Consider the following 22,384-nt stretch of genomic DNA (forward strand, 5'->3'; position numbering starts at 1 on the left):
CTCTATCTCTGTCAAATAAATAAATAAAATCTTTAAAAAAAAAAAAAAAAAAAGAAGATCAATAAGCAAACAGAGGACTTGAATACCATTATAGACCAATTTGACCCAACAGACAAATACAGACTACTCCACTCAACAACAGAAGAATACAATTCTTCTCAAGTGAACATGAACACTCCCCAGCATACATCAAATATTATACTGCAAAACAAGTCTTCATTAGTTCTAAAAGATTAAAATCATACAAAGCATCTTTTCTGATTGCAATGAAATGAAAGTATAAATCAATGGCAGAAGGAAAACTAGAAAATCACAAATATATGGAAATTAAACAACACACTAAAACAACAAATGAGTCAAAGAATAAATCACAAGGGAAATTACAAAATATCTTGAATGAAAAGGAAGCAAAACACAGTATACCAAAATGTACAGGATACCGTGAAAGCAGTGATAAGGGGTGAATTTATAGTTATAAATGCTTTCATTAAAAAGGTATCAAGTCAACAACCTAAATTCATAGCTTAAGAAACTAGAAAAAGAAGAGCAAACGAAACCCAAAGCTAGCAAAAGAAAGGAAAAAGATTAAAGCAGAAATGAACATAATTGAGAATTTAAAAAAAGGAAAGAAAATCAATGAAACCAAGGGTTGGTTCTTCAAAAAGATCAACAAAATTGACAAACCTTAAGCTAGACTAAGAAAAAAGGATAGAAAATCAAATAACTAAATTCAGAAATGGAAGAGGAATATCACCATCAATTTAACAGAAATAAAAGGGTTATAAGAGAGTACAATGAAGGATAACATGCCAACAAATTGGATAACCTAGATGAAATGAACAAATTCCTAGAAATGTACAACCTACCAAGTCTGAATTAGGAAGAAACAGAAAATCTGAACAGATCTATAAATAGTAAGGAGACTGAATTAGTAATCAAAAACCTCCTAACAAAATGCCCAGGACCACATGGCTTTACTGGTGAATTCCACCAGACATTTAAGGAATTAACCAGTATTCCTCAAACTCCCCAAAAACCTGAAGAGAAAGGAACATTTCCTAGCTCATTCTATTAGGCCATTATTCCCCTGATCCCAAAGCCGTACAAATACACTATAAGAAAAGAAAACCAGACCAACATCTTTGATGACTATTGATGCAAAAATCCTGAAAGAAATACTAGCAAACAGGATTTGAAAGCAATTATACACTATGACCAAGTGGGAATGCAAGGATGGTTCAACATATGAAAATCAATGTGATACACCACATTAACAGAATTAAGGGGGGAAAAAACCTACATAACCACTGATGCAGAAAAAAAGCACTTGACAATATTTAACACCTTTTCATGATGAAAATGTGTAACAACTTGGGGCACCTTCCTGGTTCAGTAGGTTGAGCATCCGACTCTTGGCCTAGGTTTGGGTGTTGATCTCAGGGTTGTGAGTTCAAGCCCCATGTTGGGCTCCACCCTGGGTGTGGAGCCTACTTAAAAAAATGTGTAACGAACTAGCAATAGAAGGAAACTACCTCAACATAATATAGGACATATATGAGAAGCCCATAGCTAACATCATACTCAGTGGTGAAAGACTGAAAGCTTTTCCTCTCACATCAGGGACAAGACAAGAGTACCTGCTTTTGCCACTACTATTCGCCACTACTATTCAGTACAGTACTAGGAGTCCTAGCCAGAGCAATTAGGCAAGAAAAAGAAATAATAGACACCTAAATCAGAAAGGAAGAAATAAAATGATCTCTTAGCAGATGACATAATCTTAAATGTAGAAAATCCTAAAGATTTCACACACACACACACACACACACAGAGTAAGAATTAATAAACAAATTCAGCAAAGTTTCAGAATATAAATCAATTTGTAAAAATCAGTTGTGTTTCTATACATTAACAAGAAGCAATCTAAAAAGCAAATAAAAAATGACTATAATAGCATCAAAAAGAATAAAATACTTAGGAATAAACTTAACAAAGGAGATGAAAGATTTATATACTCAAAACTATAAAACATTATTGAAAAAAATTAAAGAAGACATGGAAATTCCACGCCATGGATGTGGAGACTAATATTGTTAGGATGTCAATATTTTCCAAAGCAATTTATAGATTCAGTGCAATCCCTCTCAAAACCCCAACAATGCTTTTTGTAAAGAGAAAAATCCATCCTAAAATTCATGTGGAATCTCAAGGGACCCTGAATAGCCAAAACCACCTTGAAAAAGAATAAAGTGGAGGTCTCACACTTCCTGATTTTAAAACTTATTACAAAGTTACAGTAATCAGAATAATGTTGACTGACATAAAGTCACATATATACATCAATGCAATAGAACAGAAAGCCCAGAAGTAAACTCTCACATATGTGGTCAAATGATTTTTGACAGGGGTGCCAAGATCAATCAATGGAGAAAGAGTAGTCTCTTCAACAAACGGTGCTGGTAAAACTGGATATTCACATGCAAAAGAATGACATCAGACTCTCTCCATACAAAAATTAAAAGTTAACTCAAAATGGATCATTTACTAAATGTAAAATCTAAAACTATAAAACTCTTAGAAGAAAACATAGGGGAAAAGCTTCATGACATTGTGTTTGGTAATAATTTCTTGGATGTGACAACAAAAGCACAGGCAAGAGAAGCAAAATAGATAAACTAGACACCAAAATTAAAATAGATAAATCAGACATCAAAATTAAAATAGATAAATTAGACATCAAAATTAAAATGAAATTTTGTGCATCAAAGGACACACTCAACAGAGTGAAAGGCGCCCATACAATGGGAGAAAAGATTTGTAAATCATATATCTGATAAAGGGTTAATATCCAGGACATATAAAGAACTCCTACAACTCAACAACAACAAAAAGCAAACAACCCAATTAAAAAATGGGCAAAGGACTTGAACAGACATTTTCTCAAAGAAGATATACAAAAGGCCAATAAGCACATGAAAAAATGCTCAATGTCACTAAACATTAGGGAGATGCAAACCACAATGGGATACCACCTTATACCAATTACGATGGTTACTGTCAAAAACCAGAAAAGAACAAATGTTGGCATCGATGTGGAGAAACTGGAATCCTTATGAACTCTTGGAGGAACATAAAGTGGTGTAGCTGCTGTGGAAAAAATATGGCAGTACCTCAAAAAAATTAAAAACAGAATTGCCATATGATTCAGTAATTCCATTTCTGGATATACAGTCAAAAGAACCAAAAGTAGGGTCTTGAAGAGATATTTGTACACCCATGTTCACAGCAGCATTATTCACAACAGCTAAAAGGTAGAAGCAACAAAAGGCCTATCAACAGATGAAGAAATAAGTAAGATGTGGTCTATACATACAAAGTAATACTGTTCAACCTTAAAAGGGGAAACTGACACGTTATAACATAGATGAACCTTGAGGACATTATGCTGAGTGAAACATCTGTTACAAAAAGACAAATATCACATAATTCCACTTCTTTAAGGTGCCTAGAGGAATCAAATACACATAGAAAGTAGAAAAGTGGTTGCCAGAGGCTGGGGGGATGGGAGAGTACGGAGTGATTTTAACGCGTCCAGAGATCTGTTTGGAAGATGAAAAAAGCTCTGGAGAAAAATGGTGATAACGGTTGCAAAACAATATGATGTACTTAATGCCACTAAACTTAAAAATGGTTAAGACAGTAAATTTTATGTGATGTGTATTTCACCACAATTTTAAAAAATGAAGTAGAAAAAAATTTTTTTACGATACATGCTAAAACTTGGAGAAAAACACAAAAGTAAAAGTAACATCTTAGCCTGATGATACAGGTTTAGAGGGCATTTTATCATGATATATAATTGAACATAGGGCCAATTTCTTTCCTCTACAAAGACTAACTATATTCTAACAAGTATTTTAAATTGTCTATATGCCTTTTTTCAGTCATTAGTTATTCTGATAAATATATCTATAGACTTTGATATAATGGGAAAAAACTGAAAGATATTTACTCAAAAATAAAATTTTGGGAGACACTTTTTAAAATAAAATTTTTATTTAAAAATTTTTTAAAGGAAAAATTTTGGAAAAAATCTGAAAAATATTCACTTTGAAAAATAAAGACTATATGCATTTATTACCTCTGATCTCAGAGTTCTCTGAAGTCTCAGACATGCACACACAAATGTGTATTAAAATTATTTAGTTAAAATACCTGGTTTCAATATATTCTATATATTTCCATTGTAATATTTTTTACTCATCCTTTGATCCTTGTATTAGTAAAAATATCATCTGTCACTGGGCTATCTGGCATGAGAAATGTAGCTTACAAGGCTGATACAAATTAAAATTTGTGAATTTCTGAATATAGCTCAAGATGACATAGGTAGGAATACTGTCTTTAATGACTACGGTAGGATAAAAGAAGATGTTAAAATGCTCAGAGAATGTCACACATCTAGAAGACTTATATATCAATGCTTGATGTTATTTTCGGACCACAGAAATCTTACAATAATCATCCAGAAATCTGAGACTGGTCAACCTGTCAACAATCTGTTAAAAGCCTGCAACAGATTAATAATCTCTGACTTCCAAATTCCAAGAATGTCAATAAGCTATCATTCCAAAAAAATAAAATAAAATAAAGCAATTAAAGTTAAATATAGACTGCAACGTGGAGGTCTTTTTTCTGAAGAGGCAGTGAAGCTTAGTGAGATTGGAGACTCTTCTAGGAGAGCTGAGCCGTGATTTCTACAGAGCATGCTTGGTGGAAACATTTCTGATTTGAGCCACCCTTCTAAGAGAGGGGAAAGTCTGAGGTGACCTTATTTTAGGAATTGCATTGATGAAGATCTGTCTTCATCATGAGACGAAATAGCAATGTTTTCATCTTCAAAGGACTCTGAAGCAACATCCTTCTGAGGTGGGATAAAGCAAGTAGCGTTGTTTTTTTTTTTTTTTTTTAATAAAATGAAGAAAATCCAACATTACGGAAAACAGGGGCAGTTATCCTGAGAGGGATGCTGTTGAACCACAGGTGGAGAATGATCTGTGTGGTGACTTTGGGAACGGGATTAAAGGAAACTTTCCTTGATTGGCCTCCTTCTTCAATATCGGTGCCGGTTTCATTTAGTTGACAGGTATAGGAAATAACACCTAGAAGAGAAGTTAAGGTTGTTGTGCTGTGTTGACAGGAGTTTTCACCCTCAGAGTGTGTATAAGTTGAAGAATTAGTTTTTGTCCCAAAACTCATAAAATGTATAATGTTATATTCAGGAGAACAAGAGTTTAGATATTTTCCAGGGCCAGTAATACTTGAGTTTTTAGAAACTATTCCCATTTCTTCTGCATTAAAGATTCTACGACCACTTGATTGAAGATCAAAAAAACTAGCATTCTCGTAACAGGAAATTACACTTAGTTTAGGGGAAGTGAAAAAACCTTGGGATCTAAGGCCAAGATGGTCTGAGGAAGATTTTAAATCACTGAAGATTCTTTTCTCTTGAGAATCAAAGTTAGCTCTACTGTGTTGATGGCCGGGGAAAATATTGCTTTTCTGAAATCTAGCAAGTAAGGAATGTCTTCTTCCAGAGAAAGATGAGCGAGTAAATAAATTTGAAGATACATTTTTACTTTCTCTATATGAACTGATGTTACATATTGCAGACAGACGAGCTCTTTTAGGATCAAGAGATAGAGTTCGATGAATAAAAGAAGAGGCTTCATGCTTCAGGGGGTCTGAAGTAACTTGATCTGCAGGATAATTTGGATGCAAGCTCTGGTCCTGTTTGCTGCGGCTAGAGTGAGAAAAGTGTCAAATGAGGAAAAAAAAATAGGGAGCAGAGGTGGAAACCTGCCAAGCCTCTTGAAGAGTCATATGCACTTTATCAATATGGAAACAATAGGGAATGAGAAAATTATGGTAGCTGAATGGATGGTCACACAGGTGTACCCCCTCCAAAATGCCCTAGTCTAAAAGATTCTCTCTACTTACACAGCACCTGCCCCATCTATTAAACCTTGGGAAGATCAGTTGAAAGATTCAGGGAAACAGGCAGAAAGACAGACGAGGGAAAACATACAACAAGGCACGAGAACGAAAATATCCCCTGAAGGCAAGGAGAGGGCTTCCTCTTTTAAAAATAGTAAATCATAGTATCTGTTTGAGATTCTTGAACTACCATATTTAAGGGAGTTAGGTAGAATAAATGTATGCCCTGTTGACTAATACATTTTAAAATATTAACCGTGGATGAAGCAGGACCTCTCTGGAAAGAATACTTCAGAAAAACATCCAGATAGGCCTCGTACTCAGTTATTGCGGGGAATTAAAGGAAGCATTAAAGCTGGGTTCATGAGCACGTCAATGTTCTTCAGCTCATGAAACATATGGCACGGTGGGGGTTTTTCTTTTCTTTTTAAAGGCTTACCTTAAGCATTTTCCCATACTGAATTTAATCCAAAGTAAATCTCTCCCTTCCTTCCTAAGCCATCATCCTTAAGCCACAAAATGCCCTGTGTAGGTGGAACAGTTGAGAAGACTGAACGCTTCAGCTGCGTGTGGAATTAACATGGCAATAACACAGAATGTGATGACAGCAGACTCTAGAATCTCGTGACATCAGGTTTGCATAAAACTGTTCTGCGGCTCGCCTTTCTGAAAAGCTGCAATTCACAGGCCGAGGGGGAATGCGTATTCTAACTTCACCATATTCAAGGAGTCAGCCAATAAATCAAGGCGGGAGAAAACAGGATGGAGGCAGTAACGTATATAATATCTGCACAATCTTTTGCTTGGGACTGACTCTCTCACAAGCCGCCCTACACACCCCTGGCTTACTAATTCATTCTACTTTCACATGAACACTTTTCACCCCAGGTTTTTATACCCTCCAGTGATATGGAAAAGCCACCATTACAGACTTTGGTCCAAAGATATATGGAGAAGGGAAAAAAAAAACAAAACAAAAAACCCAAACCTAAATAGCCAACATCACTGCCCCCCAGAATGAAATCAGCTTTATCTATGTTGGCAGTAAAGCATGCCGTCTGATCGTGTGGGCCACATGCCCCAATAACAGAGATCTGCTGGGTCACTGTTTCTAACTCCTTGAAACAACTCATACCCATTTAAAGACAAGGGTAACAGAGTTATCAGAAAACAAATACCGTCCTCTCCTTTTCCAAACCACCTTGGAGCCCTATCCATATAATAGGTACGTGTGTCAAGCCAGCGATGACATAAAACACTGCCTTGAATATAAACTTTTTTAGTTCTTGATATCCTGAATACCCTGCTACCGTAACCTTCTGATTTTGTTCCCTTCCTAACAATCTTCTTTGGGAAACCTTTGAACAAATTACTTTTCAAAGGCCTAATGCTCTCTCATTTTCATCATGTAATTGTCAGTTTGGTGATCTGATTTTACCCTACATAGAAGCTAATATATTCATCGGTTAATGTCTCACACATGGTTCTTAGGGGTCAGAAGAAGAGGACTTTATTACGCACAGCGAATCCCGCGGTAGGATCACTGACATATTTGCGCTGGTCCTCCCAGACCCCAGGTCCCACAAGGGCAATGCAGAGAGCCTGGAGATTCATCGTTTGTACAGATTCATGTTACAAAGGAAGGAATGCTGAGCTTAGGGAACCCACTATATTTACCCCAAGCAGTAAGCAAATCTGCTAAATGTGCTGCTGGTCCTGGAGGGGAACATCACCTCATTCCTCAGGGTTTTTCCCCACAGTCCTGACATATGGCCTAGCCAAAGAATGGTCAGACATGCAGACCTCCTACCCTTCACAAATATTAACTCAAAATGGAACATAGACCTAAATATAAAATGCAAAACTATAAAACTCTGAGAAGATAACACAGGAGAAAACCTAGATAAATCTGGGTCTGGCAATGACTTTTTAGATAGAACACCAAAGGCATGTTCCCCCACTTCCGCCCACTCCCTCGGTACTGGTTCCAAAAGGCTCTGCACTCTACCTTTTCACTCTTCCCATGCGATACATTCTGCCCGAGCAACGCCGTCCCTCCCTACAGCATTCAGCATCATACACATACTGGTGGGATGCCTGGCACAGGACCGACTCTCCCTGAAGAAATGCTTCTCTCAGCCCTTCAGCTGCTTCCTTTCACAGGCTCCTGGCGGGGGAATGCTCACGCTGGCACCGGCTTCCATGTTTTGGCAAGTCCTGCCCAGGAGGTTTAGAATGCAAGAGGACTTGGTCTGGACTGCTCTCTTCTTGGCCTTTGGCTCTGGTTAAAATTAGAACACAGTCTCTCTCTTTCGCATTCTGTTACATTGTTTTAAAAAACCTGTATTTGACTTAGAGGACTTTGTTTTGTTTCCTAATGTACCTCCAGAGCCTACCGGGTGCCCGGCACCGAGCAGACATTGTCAGTGAATCAATGAAGAGGACACCAACTGTTAGTGTTACCTTCCTTTATGATTTCATTTTTAAAAGAAATTCATAGATAAGAAGACCGAAATACAAATACTGATGAGATGCCCAATCCTCTTAGTGTTCGGGGAAATGCAAACGGAAATAATGATCAGTTACTACTTTATCTCTGTCAGGTTGCCTAAAATTAAAAAGTCTATCTGTAAAAATTTGTATGGGAAAACAAGAATTCTCATACACCGGCACACTCTGAGGAACAGTTTAGTAATACAGCATAGCACTATATTTGGTCTATAACTCAGCATCCACTTCTAAGTATATACTTTGAAATTATTCCACATGTGCGTAAGGAAATATGAAGGGGTTCAATAAAGCCTTGTTTAGAAGAACCAAAAATGGTGACCTAAATAAACATCCATCCATAAGGAAATAAATTAAGCCATTTCATACAATGGAATACAACACGGCAACTGAAAAAAATGAAATAAATTCACATACAACAATCTGGAAAAATCTTAAAGAAACATTTGATGCAAAAGCAAGTTACAAAATGTTATATACCATATAATGCCATTTATGTAAATTTTAAGAACCAAGCACCATTTATTCATTGTTGATGTAAACATGCACGTGTAAGAGAAACATTCAAACTTCCAAGGCAAGAATCTGCACCAACTTTAAAGTAATGGTTACCTCCAAGAGCAAGGACTACGAAAAGGATTTCATTTATGCGGTAATGTTTTATTTTTTAAAAATCCTAAACAAAAAACGATTTTTTGGTGTGCAAACGTGCTCTTCCACAACATGAAAGATTACGGAAGCACCACATCACGAATATCTGAATTTGTCTTTCTCTCGAGGGCTTGAGAAATTGAAGTCCAACAGTAAAACTGACTTGGCAGAAGTAAATAATAGCAAGAATAAAAAATGTAAATGAACAAAAAGCAAAGACAATATTTTGGCTCGTGAAATGAAAATGTAAAGATTTTTTAAAAGATTATTTATTTACTTATTTATTTGAGAGAGAGCACGAGTGAGCGAGCAGGGGGAGGGGCAGAAGGAGAGGGAGAGAGAGAATCCCAAGCAGACTTCCCGCTGAGCATAGAGACCGAGGCAGGGCTCAGTCTCGCAACCCCAAGATCATAAGCTGAGCTGAAATTAAAAAAAGTTGGATGCTTAACTGACTGAGCCATCCAGGCGCCCTGAAAATTTAAATAGTTTTATTTTATTTTATTTTTTCCTCATTTTTAAAATTATTATATTATGTTAGTCACCGTACAGTACATCATTAGTTTTCGATGTAGTGTTCCATGATTCATTGTTTGCGTAGAACACCCAGTGCTCCATGCAATACGTGCCCTCCTTAATACCCATCACTGGGCTAGCCCATCCCCTCACCCCCTTCCATTCTAAAACTCTCAGTTTGTTTCCCGGAGTCCATAGTCTCTCGTGGTTCGTCTCCCCCTCTGTTCCCCCCCCTTCATTTTTCCCTTCCTTCTCCTAATGTCCTCTCTGCTTAAATAGTTTTAAATAAAACCTCAAAAGCCTGTTTCTGTCTGTGGTCTTGCTGACATCACCGTCCTCTATGATTTGTAGAGTAATATCCAAGGTACTAGGTATTATGGTTTGTGTTATGGCTTGGTGTTCCTTTGAGGGTAGATCTGTGGGGTTTTTCTTTTCAAATAATCGTGTGTCTGTTGATACTATCCGAAGCTATCATATGAACTTAACACTAAAAGGAAAATACCTATATCAGGAAAAAAAGAAAGAAGGCCTGTAGGATTACTATACAACCCTGATTTACCCAAAAGGAATGTTTCATTTTGAAACACATCTATTCCTTTCTTTTTTTTTTTTTTTAAGATTTTATTTATTTATTTGAGAGAGAGATAGAGCAAGCACAAGCCAGGGAGAGTGGCAGAGAGAGAGGGAGAAGAGGGTTCCCCGAGGGGCAGGGAGCCTGACGTGGGGCTCAATTCAGGACCCCAAGATCATGACCTGAGCCGAAGGCAGATGCCCAACCAACTGAGCCACCCAGGTGCCCTGAAACACATCTATTCTTCATAAAGCTCACTTAAAACGAAGAACTATGACTTTATTATGGGATATTACTTTAAACTGGAACAAGATGGAACTTTTGCAAGAGAGGTTTCTAAAGCTTTACATAACATTGTGATTTAAATAACTTTTAAACCCATGGTTCCATAGAGCAATACAGATAAAGGTTGACAGAAAAAAGAGCAGTGAGCAGCTTGAAAAAGAAAATGAGCTAAAAAGTTTCCAGAAATAAGGAAGGACTTCTGTTTAAGCTGAAAACACCAATGTGAACTCGTGACCTTGAAAATATTTAAAATGATCTTTCTTTACCCTGACCCTAAATGGGCCCACACATGCTCTGGTATCATCGTGCCTACAAACAGTCGGTGTCTGGACACCCAGCTGCTGCTGTCTAGTACCAGTTGTCACTGAAAGGAATCAACGTCGCCAAGGCAGTGGCTGACTCCAAGTCTTGGAGCAGGGACAAAAACAAAATCAGTCGAAACATAATATTACCAAGAAGCACAGATACTTTCCAAGATGTTCGCACTACTGCTAAGAAGGGAAAGGAAAAAACTTGACAGACCCTCTGATGGCCGCATTATGAGAATCTGAGCCTCAGGCACCACCACCTCCACAACGAAGGAGATGAAATTAGCTAAGTCCAAAAAAGGCATAAATCCATACATCCATAATGATACCATGTGCTAAGGCAGGCATGCAGAAGATAGTGTTTGCAGAAAATGCGTTCTACTGACCTATCCACTCGAGCTTTTGATACCACCTAAGGCTATAATTCTTTTTTTTCCCCTTTTCTTGTGTAGAACAGTGTCAGCAAACTGTGACTGGCATCTTTTTTACTGAAAGAAATCAAAAGCTCCAGGAACCTTTGGCAAAAGAGTACATAGGGAATATGTAATTATCATTTGATGTTTTAATTTTGCTGTCAAGGACACTGCTGTATCAAGGATATATCTCATCTTAAATATGTTAATGGGGCAAGGACTGTATCTTACCATGACCAGTCACTTCTGTCCCGTGGGAGGTTTATTAGGACAGGCAATCTAAAATTTACACAAATACATTTTATAGAAACCTTGTTTTTAAAAAGTATATTATTTATTTAAAAAGTTTGTCTCTAGGTTTTTATTTAGAAAGAGGTATTAAATCTTTCTGTATCTTATTTCTCTCTCAAAAAAATCCACATTAAGTGTCTGTTTGCTTGTTTTGTTTATTCTATTGAAGTATAGTAAATAGGAAAAAGTTGCCTTCTAATTTATTAAGGGCCATTCACTGTAATCTAGTCCAAGTCACTAGGGCTCCCTTGCCTCTATTCTGGTGTTCTATTGCTAACAAAGGTACTCAGGATCGAGCAAGAAAAGGGAATGTCTTACCTGATATTAAATCTTAAAGTTTTTATTAGCCGTCTATGACTGTCTTTCATAAATTAGACAAATCCTTCTTGAACTCACATAAACAACTTATGTCTATACTATTACTTGAAGTTAATTAAGTCCCACAATTATCTTGTTTTTCTTTGTCCAAACTTATCTTTTTTTATTTAAATTCAATTAGCCAATATATAATATGTCATTAGTTTCAGATGTAGTGTTCAATAATTCATCAGTTGAGTATAACACCCAGTGCTCATCACATCAGGTGGCCTCCTTAATGTCCATCACTCAGTTACCCCATCGCCTCCCCTTTCCGCAACCCTCAGTTTTTTCCCTGTAGTTAAGAGTCTCTCATGGTTTGTCTCACTCTCTGAAGACTTCCCCTTCAGTTTTCCCTCCCTTCCCCTATTGTCCTCTGGGCTGTTTCTTATATTCCACATATGAGTGAAACCGTATAATAATTGTCTTTCTCTGATGGTCCCAAACTTATCTTAAACTTCTGAAAGGTTGCCTCTCTTCCTAGAATTTTAGAATTTCTTGAACAAGCCTGTGCGCTATCTAACCTGTGTCATTTTAGATGAAGGGCTACTCAGTCTTTTGGCCTCCACTCCTACACCAGGACTGCCATCTCTCCGCCCAGTCTAGGAGATCTTCTCTGGCTAGTCCTTAGTTCCCTTATGTCCTTTCGAAGATGTGCTTGCCAAAGCTGCACACAGGATTCCTCATGAGGAAATGCCCTGGATTTACATAAAGGTATGATAATCATTGCTGGTCTTCAATAACTTTCATTGATATCCAATGTTGTTAGGATCTTTGTCCTCATTAGAGTACTAAGCTGCGTTCTCTATACCCTTAATAATTAACAGTGCCTTTTCAGAGTTACAGTTCTGGAATATTTAGAACTCTTTCCAATTCCTTTTAAACACCCCACTGCCAATTTTAAAATCAGTCTACAACTTGTTGTTCAGGAACACAAATGTTTAAAACCTTCCCGTTATTTAATCTATCATTTGTGGCTCTTCCCTATCTGAAAGATTCTTCATATAGTTATGTCTCCAGTTCATATATAAAAATGCTAAGTAATTCCAATTCTAGCATGATGTCAAAGATCTGATCAACCATTTACATTTCTTTATCTATGAAACACACTTTTATCCCTACGCTTTGTTTCCTCTCTTCTTCTTCCTCCTCCCTTCTCCCTTCTCCCAATTCCGTGGTGATTTAGCAGAACAGTCATTCATTTGTGAAATATTTCTTGGCATCTACTCTGTGCTAGGTACAAGAATAAGGTGTTAAGAATATAACAAAGAAAACATAGTGTCCCTGCCCTAAAGAACCCCTGGTGACTCTTTATTTACTTGCCTATTTTACTCCTCAAAAACACTAGCAGAGCACAGGTTTTTTTTAAAATTCATAAATCATTTGTTTTTCTTCTAAAAGAATATTATTTATGTTCTTGGTTTTAGAATTCAAAGGACTGCCATTGAGGATGGTGAGGATGAAACTGAATCACTTGTACCTTCTCAAAGGTTTTCAGCTCTGCGCTGCCCAATTCAGTAAGCCACTAGTCCCATGGCTGTTTAAATTAATTACAATTAAATAAGATTAAAAATTCAGTTTCCCAGTTGTACTACTACATTTCAGGTGCTTAATGGCTAATGTGGCTAATGGCTACCATATTGGCAGCCTAGATTTAGACCATTTCCATCATCATGGAAAGTTCTAGCTGGGAGCACTTCTTGGACAGTTCTTATAGAAAGGGTCACACCGTGGCCACATATATAAATAGGTTACAATTCTGGCAAACAATTACTGACTTTTTCATTACTCACATATGGCACCTGGTGCTAGCAAGCCACTTATATTCTTTTTGTCAATGCAGTCTAAACTATCTTAAATACAGACCACTACTGAATATGGTTTTAATTATGATGTCAGCCAAGTAATCATTTCTTTTTTAAATCTTACTAGTGGCAGAATATATAACTGGAAATGCACAATGAAAGTCCCTAAATAATAGCAATAATGAAATAATCAATTCAACATGGGAAACATCATCAAGAAACTTACCCCCCTTCACTTTCTGCTTCCTCTGAACTATTACTTGTTCCAGAACTTTGAACTGTGGGAAGCCTTCTTTTTCTAGCTCTGTGCTGGGGACTTATCTTATGAAGTGTTATCTTCCCTCCAAGTTCACCTTGTATATATTCCTCCAGCTTCGGAATGGTTTCTTTAAGAACTCTGATTTCCTCTTTGAGTTCTTCCATATTTGTCAGTAATTCATTTAACTTCTCCAATATCTGAAGCTGCCTTCCTTGAAAGATTGCTGCTGTTCCTTGGCCATTATACATTTCATCTTGAAAAGTCACGGAATCAAGCTTGTTACCCAGAGAAAGAAATTTAGGTAAATTCAATGTTGTCCTTGATTTACAAATCTTGCGGTACCACAAAAGAAGCAGGCTGATTCCAGTAGTTCCCACCATGATGCCAAGTATCAGTTCTTTGTTTGTGGAATGAGGCATTTCTTGAATTTTATTTCTAAAATTGAAAGCATAAATGTAAATGAATGTTGTTTCTGTCTTTGCCCAAGACAAAAATATTAAAGCTTTCTCAATCAACAGAAGTCTACATCGTAGACACACACGCACACACAAACACACACACAATAAATCATAAACTAAAATATAATATAAGTATACTATATTTACCTCTAAAATGTGTGTGGCCTAATAGAAATATTTACTTTAAGGATATCACTGAAGTCCAGTGTAAAGTTTCAATTTTAATTCAGAATTTGTATTCTACATGGCTGATCTGAAATTTACTCTTTATCATATTTTTAAAGAGTATGATAAATAGTGGTAAAAGCATCATTATATATCTCTGGGGGGAAAAAAGCTATTTAAGAATTCAAATTGTGGGGCGCCTGGGTGGCACAGTCGTTAAGCGTCTGCTTTTGGCTCAGGGCGTGATCCCGGCGTTCCGGGATCGAGCCCCACATCAGGCTCCTCCGCTGGAAGCCTGCTTTTTTCTCTCCCACTCCCCCTGCTTGTGTTCCCTCTCTCGCTGGCTGTCTCTGTCAAATAAATAAATAAAATCTTTAAAAAAAAAAAAAAGAATTCAAATTGTGCTTAACTGTGTTTGAAACTTTTATCTGTATAAAATTCGTATGCTGATTTCTGAGTCTTATCCTATCTTTAAGGAAGTCCAAGGAGCTTTTTCTTAGCATCCAGTTCACATGTATACTTAGAGTAATAAACATTTTAAAAGCCCAAGGATTTGGAAAATAATATATATCAGAGAGCTCTGGCAAGTCTGGAACCCACGTCATCTCTGTTTTATTCAGCATGCAGAGCAAAAATGCTAACACATGCAGGCTTCATCTCCTTTCTCCTTTTGACCCAGAATGCCTCTGCTACTTACATTTCTATTTCTGGCTGAAGTCTTAATGTTTTTATTTTCTTTCAAATTTTCCTCTTTTTCAAAGTAGCAAAAATCTCTTTTCTTGACTCTTTTCTTCATCTGAACTTTCACTGTTTTACATTCAAGGCTCAAGCACTAACCTGCCTAATTCCACATAAACTCAGCTACTTTGACTAAATGCACCATAATTGTTCTTTTCCCATCTTCACTAGTTTTATTGCTTATCTCTGTTCTGAAAATCAGAAGACCATTAATGGAAAACAATAATATAATATGATATAATATAATAATAATACATAACCAAATAAATATATAATATTAAATACATAAAAATAAACATATAATATTAAATAAATAAAAATATATAAAATATGATATAATATAAATATAATATTTATAATAATATAAAGCCCCTTTCCTTCCCAGACTTTAAAATGGCAATAAGTATATTAATGCTATGATAAACTTCTGTGTTTAGAATAAAATGTAGTGAGGCTTCTTTACAGACTTTGAAGTTCCCCAAATTATTTTCCCATCAATATGCACTATTTTGTAAACAACTTTATTAAATTTTGTTAGCCATTTGAGAGAAATGTTACAAATAATGATAAACTGTCCATTACAGGAATCTGAATTCACAAAATTTTCATTTGTTTTTTTTTTTACACTTTCTCAAGGAGCAGACTATTACAGCACTTCCACCTATGATCCCAAAGAAAAAGGAAACACACAAGGTAAGTCCTATGATCTCCCTATGATTGGAGGCATTTTTGGACTGTGGCACAGGAAGGGGAAAACCAAACAAAGCCTGGTAGTCTACTGAGTTGAACAAAGAACAGAGTTCAGAGAAACTGAAGGACCTAGAATTTGTGTGGCACAGTACTGAAGGTGAGTAAAGTATGTACAGAAAGAGCTCTAGAAATATACATAGGAGTCTCCTTAAATCTTTAACTGAATACCAGTCTGAACATGCATAGCATCAAACCCCATCAGGCCAGGCAAATTAACAATTTCCAGGAAGCTATAAACTTAACTTCCTAAAGATTACACAAATTCCCACCAGCCAGAGTGGACAGTGTTTACCAAATATCTGAGGGTTTCAATAGAGATCTCAGAAGGGTGATGCCTTGGAAATAAGGCCTAATTAACCCTAGAGTTAAGATCTATTTAGACTTGCTCTGAAACAGACTAAAAACACACCTCCAAAGGATCAAACTAATTCACCCAAATAATTTAAGTGCCTTCAAGAGAAAGTCCAAAACTCTTTGAAAAGTTCAGAATGCAACGACATAAAATCACAATGTTGATCATCCAATCGAAAATTACTAGATACCCAAAGAAGCAGGAAAATGACAGAGATGATGTAGTTAGCAGATAGGATGTTAAAACAACTATTACAAATATGTTTGCTATTTAATATAAATATTAAAAATATGTCAAAGAAACACATAAACATGATGAGGAGAGAAATAGAAGGTATTAAGCAGAACCAAAGAGAACTTCTGGAGATGAAAAATAAAATATCTGAAATAAAATATTATTGAATGAGATTAACAGAAGAGAAAACATTGTGGAGAAAAAAATCAGCAAACCTGAAGAAAAAGCAACAGAAACCATCTACTACAGACTAAATGTTTGTGTCCCCTCTAAGTTCATATGTTGAAATCTTAATTCCCAAGATAATAGTCTTAGAAGGTAGGGCCTTCAGGAGGCAGAGCCTTCATAAATGAGATTAGGGCACTCATAAAAGAGAACCCATAGATATCCCTGTCCCCTTCCACCCTGTAAAGTTATAAGGAGAAGGTGCTGTCTATGAACCAGCGGGCCTTCATAAGACAATGAATCTGCCAGTGCCCTGTTCTTGGATTTCCCAGCTTTAGAACTGTGAGAAATAAATTTCTGTTGTTTTGTAATAAATGTTCTGTTGCCACCCGGTCTATAGTATATACAAAATGAAACAGAGAAATTAAATTTTTTTTAAAATTTTAAATGTAAAAAAATTTTTTAAAGATTACAAAATATTTGTATACACACACACATATTAAGACTAAGAAACAAAAAAACAAAAAATCAAGCACAGCCTATGGCAATATCAAGCACTCTAAAACATATATAGTTCAAGTTACAGGGAAGAAAAAGGGGTACAAGAAATATTTGAAGGAAAAATAGCCAAAAAATTTCCAAATTAGACAAAAACACTGCAAACCAGTGATAAAGAAGAAATCTTAAAAGTAGTCAGTGGGAAAAAATGACATATTGTGTACAGAGAAAAAAGGATAAGATTACAGCAGACATTGTCTCAGAGACATCATCTTAGAAACTATTCAGGCAAAGAAACAGGAGTGACATCTTTAAAGTACTGGAAGAAACTGTCAACTTACATTTCTATACCCAGTGAAATATTTTCCAAAAATGAAGGTAAAACAAAGACTTTTTAAAGTGGTTGTTTTTTTTTTAAGATTTTATTTATTTATTTTCCGGGGCGGGGGGCACATGCAGGGGGAGCAGCAGGCAGAAGGAGAAGCAGACTCCCTGCTGAGCAAGGAGCCCAACACAGGACTCGATCCCAGGACTCTGGGATCATGACCTGAGCTGAAGGCAGACACTTAACCAACTGAGCCATCCTGGTGTTCCAAACAAAGACTCTTTTAGACAAAGAAAAGTTGAGAGAATTCATTGCCACCAGACATGGACTACTAGAAATGCTAACAGAGGTTTTTTAGGCAGAAGGAAAATGGTAACAGAAACCTGAATCTACACGGAAGACGAATTACGTCAGTAGTGGCAAATATGAGGGTAAATATGAAGGTCATTTTTCTCACTTTAAGATTTCTTTATAAAATATTTGCTTATTATAGCAAAAATGATATTAACCAATTATGGGTTTATAACATACGTAGAGGTAAAAAAATGAGGGCAACAATAGCCCAAAGTATGGAGGGGACAAAATAGGGTATCGTGTTGTAAGGGTCTTGGATTATAATGCAGTGTCATACTAGAAGCCAAAGATGTACAGTTGTAAATCCAAGGGCAAACACTAAACAAACAACCGTAACACTTTGAAAAAACTTCATAAAGGTATAAATAATAAGCCAAGAGTGGAGATAAAAATATAAGACTAAAGATATTCAATTAATCCAAAAGAAGTCAGAAAAGGGAGAAAAAAGAACAAAAGGGCAAACAGAAAGCAGGTAAGGAGAGAAGAAATGATGTCATGACTATATTGGAAAATGGTGCCAGAAAGATGGAGAAATAATAGCATTTCTATTTGGGCATGGACGAGATCCAATTTTTTTAAAAAAAGGAAGGTACAATGATGAAGTAAAAGATCAGAGAATCACTGCAGCAGTAAACTTGAGAAGGCAGAGGGATGGTTGGTCTGCAGTACACAGGCACAGACGTTGACCTTTGATGGAAACACAAACCGTTCATTCATAGCAATGAAAGAAAAGGCAGATTATGTGAACAGATTCAGGAAGGTGGGTAGATGTGACAGTGGGAGCTTATGGAAGTTCTCTGTGGTTGCTTCATTGTTCTAAGTGAACTAGGAAACAAAATACAGAGCTGAGGGTGAGAATGGGGGAAGGCACACTGGAAAGATGCAAATTCTGAATTCAGTTGTGTACCTAAAATGTGCCTTCCTATGGTCTATATGCTATGATCCCACATACCTGAGCAAGGCATTGCTTCTTATTCTCTAAATGAGCAACTAAAGGTGGTGCATCAAATGATGCCCCACGGGAGAGAAAGATTATTTCCAAGAAGTCTGCCTAAGAGAACATCTTTTCAGATTCCGTTAGTAATAGATGATATACATTGAACACAGAGAGTATCCTATTCGGATGCTCCATTTCATTACAGGTCTCAGTGTGAAAGAGAAGGACTAATGATTTTAAAATAATCACTTTCCAGAAATTACCTCAGATGTTGGTGAATATTATATCCAAGAGAATTAAGAATCCCTTCTTCTAAAACCAAAGATTCTAGTAGAATGGCCGTGTGCTTAATCTGGCCTGCCTGACCTCAGGGAAGTTTACCTGGAATTAATTTTTCTAAGCAAAAATCATTTTAACCTAATTGGTAGAATGGAACTGTAAATCTAACGACTTGTCCTCTCCTATCCCATCCAGGAGACATGCCAGCAGTAGACGGATCAATTCAGCTGAAGTTGTGGGTGATTATTATTAGCTGTACACTTATTTCCACACACACAAAAATATATCACCAAACTAAATTTTGAAAGATTATTGCAAAAAGGCAACAGAGAATAAGAAAAGTCACTACGTGCCCATGACTTCCATTTGCCTTACATCTAATAACCATGCATCAAACTTGATCTTGGCTTTTTGTCAAAAGATTAATGCAGAATGTTCACATGCTGATCCGGAGGTCTATTAAAAGAAATCTTCCTATTCTGATTGCTTTCTTGGCTCATTCCTGATGGGCCTTCCTTGAACGTTACATGAAAAAATGTAACCTTATTTGAAATTATTTTCATTTAATCAAGTAAATAAATGGAATTCAAAATCTACCTAGGAAGGCGATCTGATCCCTGAGACTGTCCCAGGTTTAAATACATGGCCAGGAGCATGAATTTTTGTTTGGCCTTTTCTTTAGGAATTATACCAATTCCACATTATCTCTTGGAGGCAGGTCCAGATAAGCAAACTGAGGCATGCAACCGTTAAGTCATTTACCCAGGGGCCATCCGAGTAGGCCAGGAAAACCATTACCCTGATAACTCCTGGATGTACTGCGGGATGATGAAGATTCAGAAAGCATCCATAAGGATATGAAGGAGGATGCTGACTGGGCAGAGATGTTTGCAACTGAAATAGGATTTCAGAACTGTAAAAATCAACTGGGGAAAAAGCTAGAATCAATCAGTAGAGCAGGTATTGCTTTTAAATAACCACAGTTAGAGACTGATAGCACAAGCTATGTTTGAGTTTTATTATCAGTATAAAATAAACCTGCTTCTGAGCCACCGATGTGAAAAATGCCACTAATTAAAAATAGTAATTAATTAGCAAGGGCACCTGGGTGAGGCATTTGGTTAAGTTCCAGACTCCTGGTTTCTGCTCAGGTCAGGAGCTCAAACTGGTGAGGTCGAGCCCCTCCTCCAACTCACCTTGGAGTCTGCTTAAGACTGTCTCCCTCTCCCTTTCCCTGACCCCTGCATTCACACACTCTCTCTCTAAAAATAATCTTAAAAAAAAAAAAAAAAGTAACTAGCAAAGTAATAAATCAGAACACTTGCCTGCAGGCAGTATACGACATTTTTTATGTAACTTTTATATGTTTAGTTATCAAATTAGTATACACTACCCTTTAGTATAAACACACAGTAATTAAAAAATGTATTGACTAGAAAATCAAATGCTAAGTATTATTCCCGTTACAAGTTTTGATTTGTAAGGTGTTAGTAATAATGATAGAAAACGAGACATTGTTTTAATAAAAAATATTGTCATCTAAAATTAATGGGTAATACATAATTCATTATTTGCGGATGAGAACCAAGAATCCTACTGAAGTAATAATCACCAAACTATTATCGCTGAAGAAATTTCTACATTAAAATTAATTTTTAGAAATGGAAATTGTGCTTACAATGTTTTCAGCAGTATCTGGTGTATATATTCATTTAATTCATCAGCAGAATCTTAGGGGAAGTACATAAAATATGTAACTCTGGTACTTGGAAGATGTATGAAAAATTTTGCAAGAAGGGTAAAGGAACACCATGGGTTACACTCAGGCCTGAGGTTTGTTTCCCAAAAGATTATCTCTGAGACCTTGAATTGGCAATCAGATTCCTCACAGCGATCTGGATAACCTAATACCTTCTAATGAATTCTGATACTCCGATTTCATCAGGTTCTATTTTTCCTACTTAATAATTTCTTTTAAAGTAAGGGCTCTCTGATGTTTGGCTTATTTACAAATGTTTGTGGCACTGAAAATCTGGCCTTCCTTTCATATAAAATAGGTAGAGAATCGGAGTCAGGGCAAAACATGACAAACATGTCTGAGGGAGGCTGAAAGGTAAGACCCGGGAGCGGAGGCTACTGAGGCGACCGTGTCTCCGGCGGCAACTTCTCCGGTTTTCGGGGACCGGCCGGGCCGCGACAGCACCCCGCCGGCTCCCCACGCACCCACGACGGGCGGCCCGCGTGCAAACACCGGCGAGTTCCAGGACCGACGCTTCCAGACGCCGGCTCGACAGGACTGCTCCGGGACGGGAAAGCCACCGCCAGCCGGCTCAGCCACCGGGAGGACACAGCGCCGCGTCGGCCGGCGGAAAGATGCCCCGCGGGGAGTCGGCGGCGGGGACCCCCGCGAAACCCGGAAGTGCCGCGGCGGCCGCCGGAAGTGCCGCCTCAGCCCTCCGCACCCGCGGCGCGTCCGGCCTCCGCCCGCCGAGCCGCCCACTGCCCACCTCCGCACGCACCTGAGTTCGCCCCGCGGGCCTCTCTGCCGTCGGAGACCGGGGACTGGGGACCTGCGGCCGGGCGGACGGGAGCGGAGCGGCGGGCGGACAGCAGCCCGAAGCCCGCGGGTCCCCACGTCCGGCCCCGCGGCCCGCCGCGTCCTGACCCAGATAGCGGAGGCGCCGGGGGAGGAGCCCACGGCCGCTCGCCCTACGGCTCCCGCCTCTTCCCGCGGGGGGTTCGACTTACCCGGGCGGGCGCCAAGCGCACCTTTTCCAGAAGGAGAATGCGCTCCGCCGGCGCCTCGGCTCCCACCGCACATTGTTGCCGGGATGCCGCCTCCCCCTCCAAGCCCATCTCCCCGGGGCCCCCCGCCCTGGCTCCGGGCCACTCGCGCCCGGCCCATCGCGTTCTTCCCATCCCTGCAGCTCCCAAACCCGCCTGCCCCTGGCTTTTTCCCGCGCCCAAACTTCTTTGTTGCCCCCCCCCCCCCCGCCGCCCCAGGGCACAACCTTGAAGTTTGATCCGCATTACAGGGTTGCGCAGAAGTCTTGCACTAATTAGTAACCGTGTCCGAAACCACGTTTTCTTAACTTTAACTCACGTTCCATTTTAATAACTAAAATCCCCAACCTCTTCATACCCCCAGCATTCTGAGTTGCCTTTAGCTGA

The 22,384-nt window shown here is 38.1% G+C and overlaps 1 protein-coding gene across 5 annotated transcripts in view; it reads right to left on the minus strand.

The window, feature by feature from the left end:
• The window catches only part of RMDN2 (regulator of microtubule dynamics 2), a 68,066-nt gene extending 45,992 nt beyond the window's left edge, over positions 1–22,074 (minus strand). For 3 of the 5 annotated variants that reach the window (XM_045809052.2, XM_045809053.2, XM_087863728.1), the window contains exons 1-2: positions 21,733–21,896; positions 13,926–14,393 (exon numbers count right to left, since the gene is read on the minus strand). In XM_045809052.2, coding sequence (XP_045665008.1) covers positions 13,926–14,377 — 452 coding nt within the window. In that variant the 5' untranslated portion in view covers positions 14,378–14,393; positions 21,733–21,896. Of the gene's footprint in view, positions 1–4,949; positions 5,804–13,925; positions 14,394–21,732; positions 21,897–21,961 lie in introns of those variants that run through there. The other 2 variants (XM_045809051.2, XM_087863729.1) reach the window with 2 other exon arrangements.
• Between the last annotated feature and the right edge of the window lie 310 nt (positions 22,075–22,384).

Source organism: Ursus americanus, chromosome 7, assembly GCF_024610735.1.
Source record: "Ursus americanus isolate L20-20 chromosome 7, mUrsAme1.1.p, whole genome shotgun sequence".
Lineage (NCBI taxonomy): Eukaryota > Metazoa > Chordata > Mammalia > Carnivora > Ursidae > Ursus > Ursus americanus.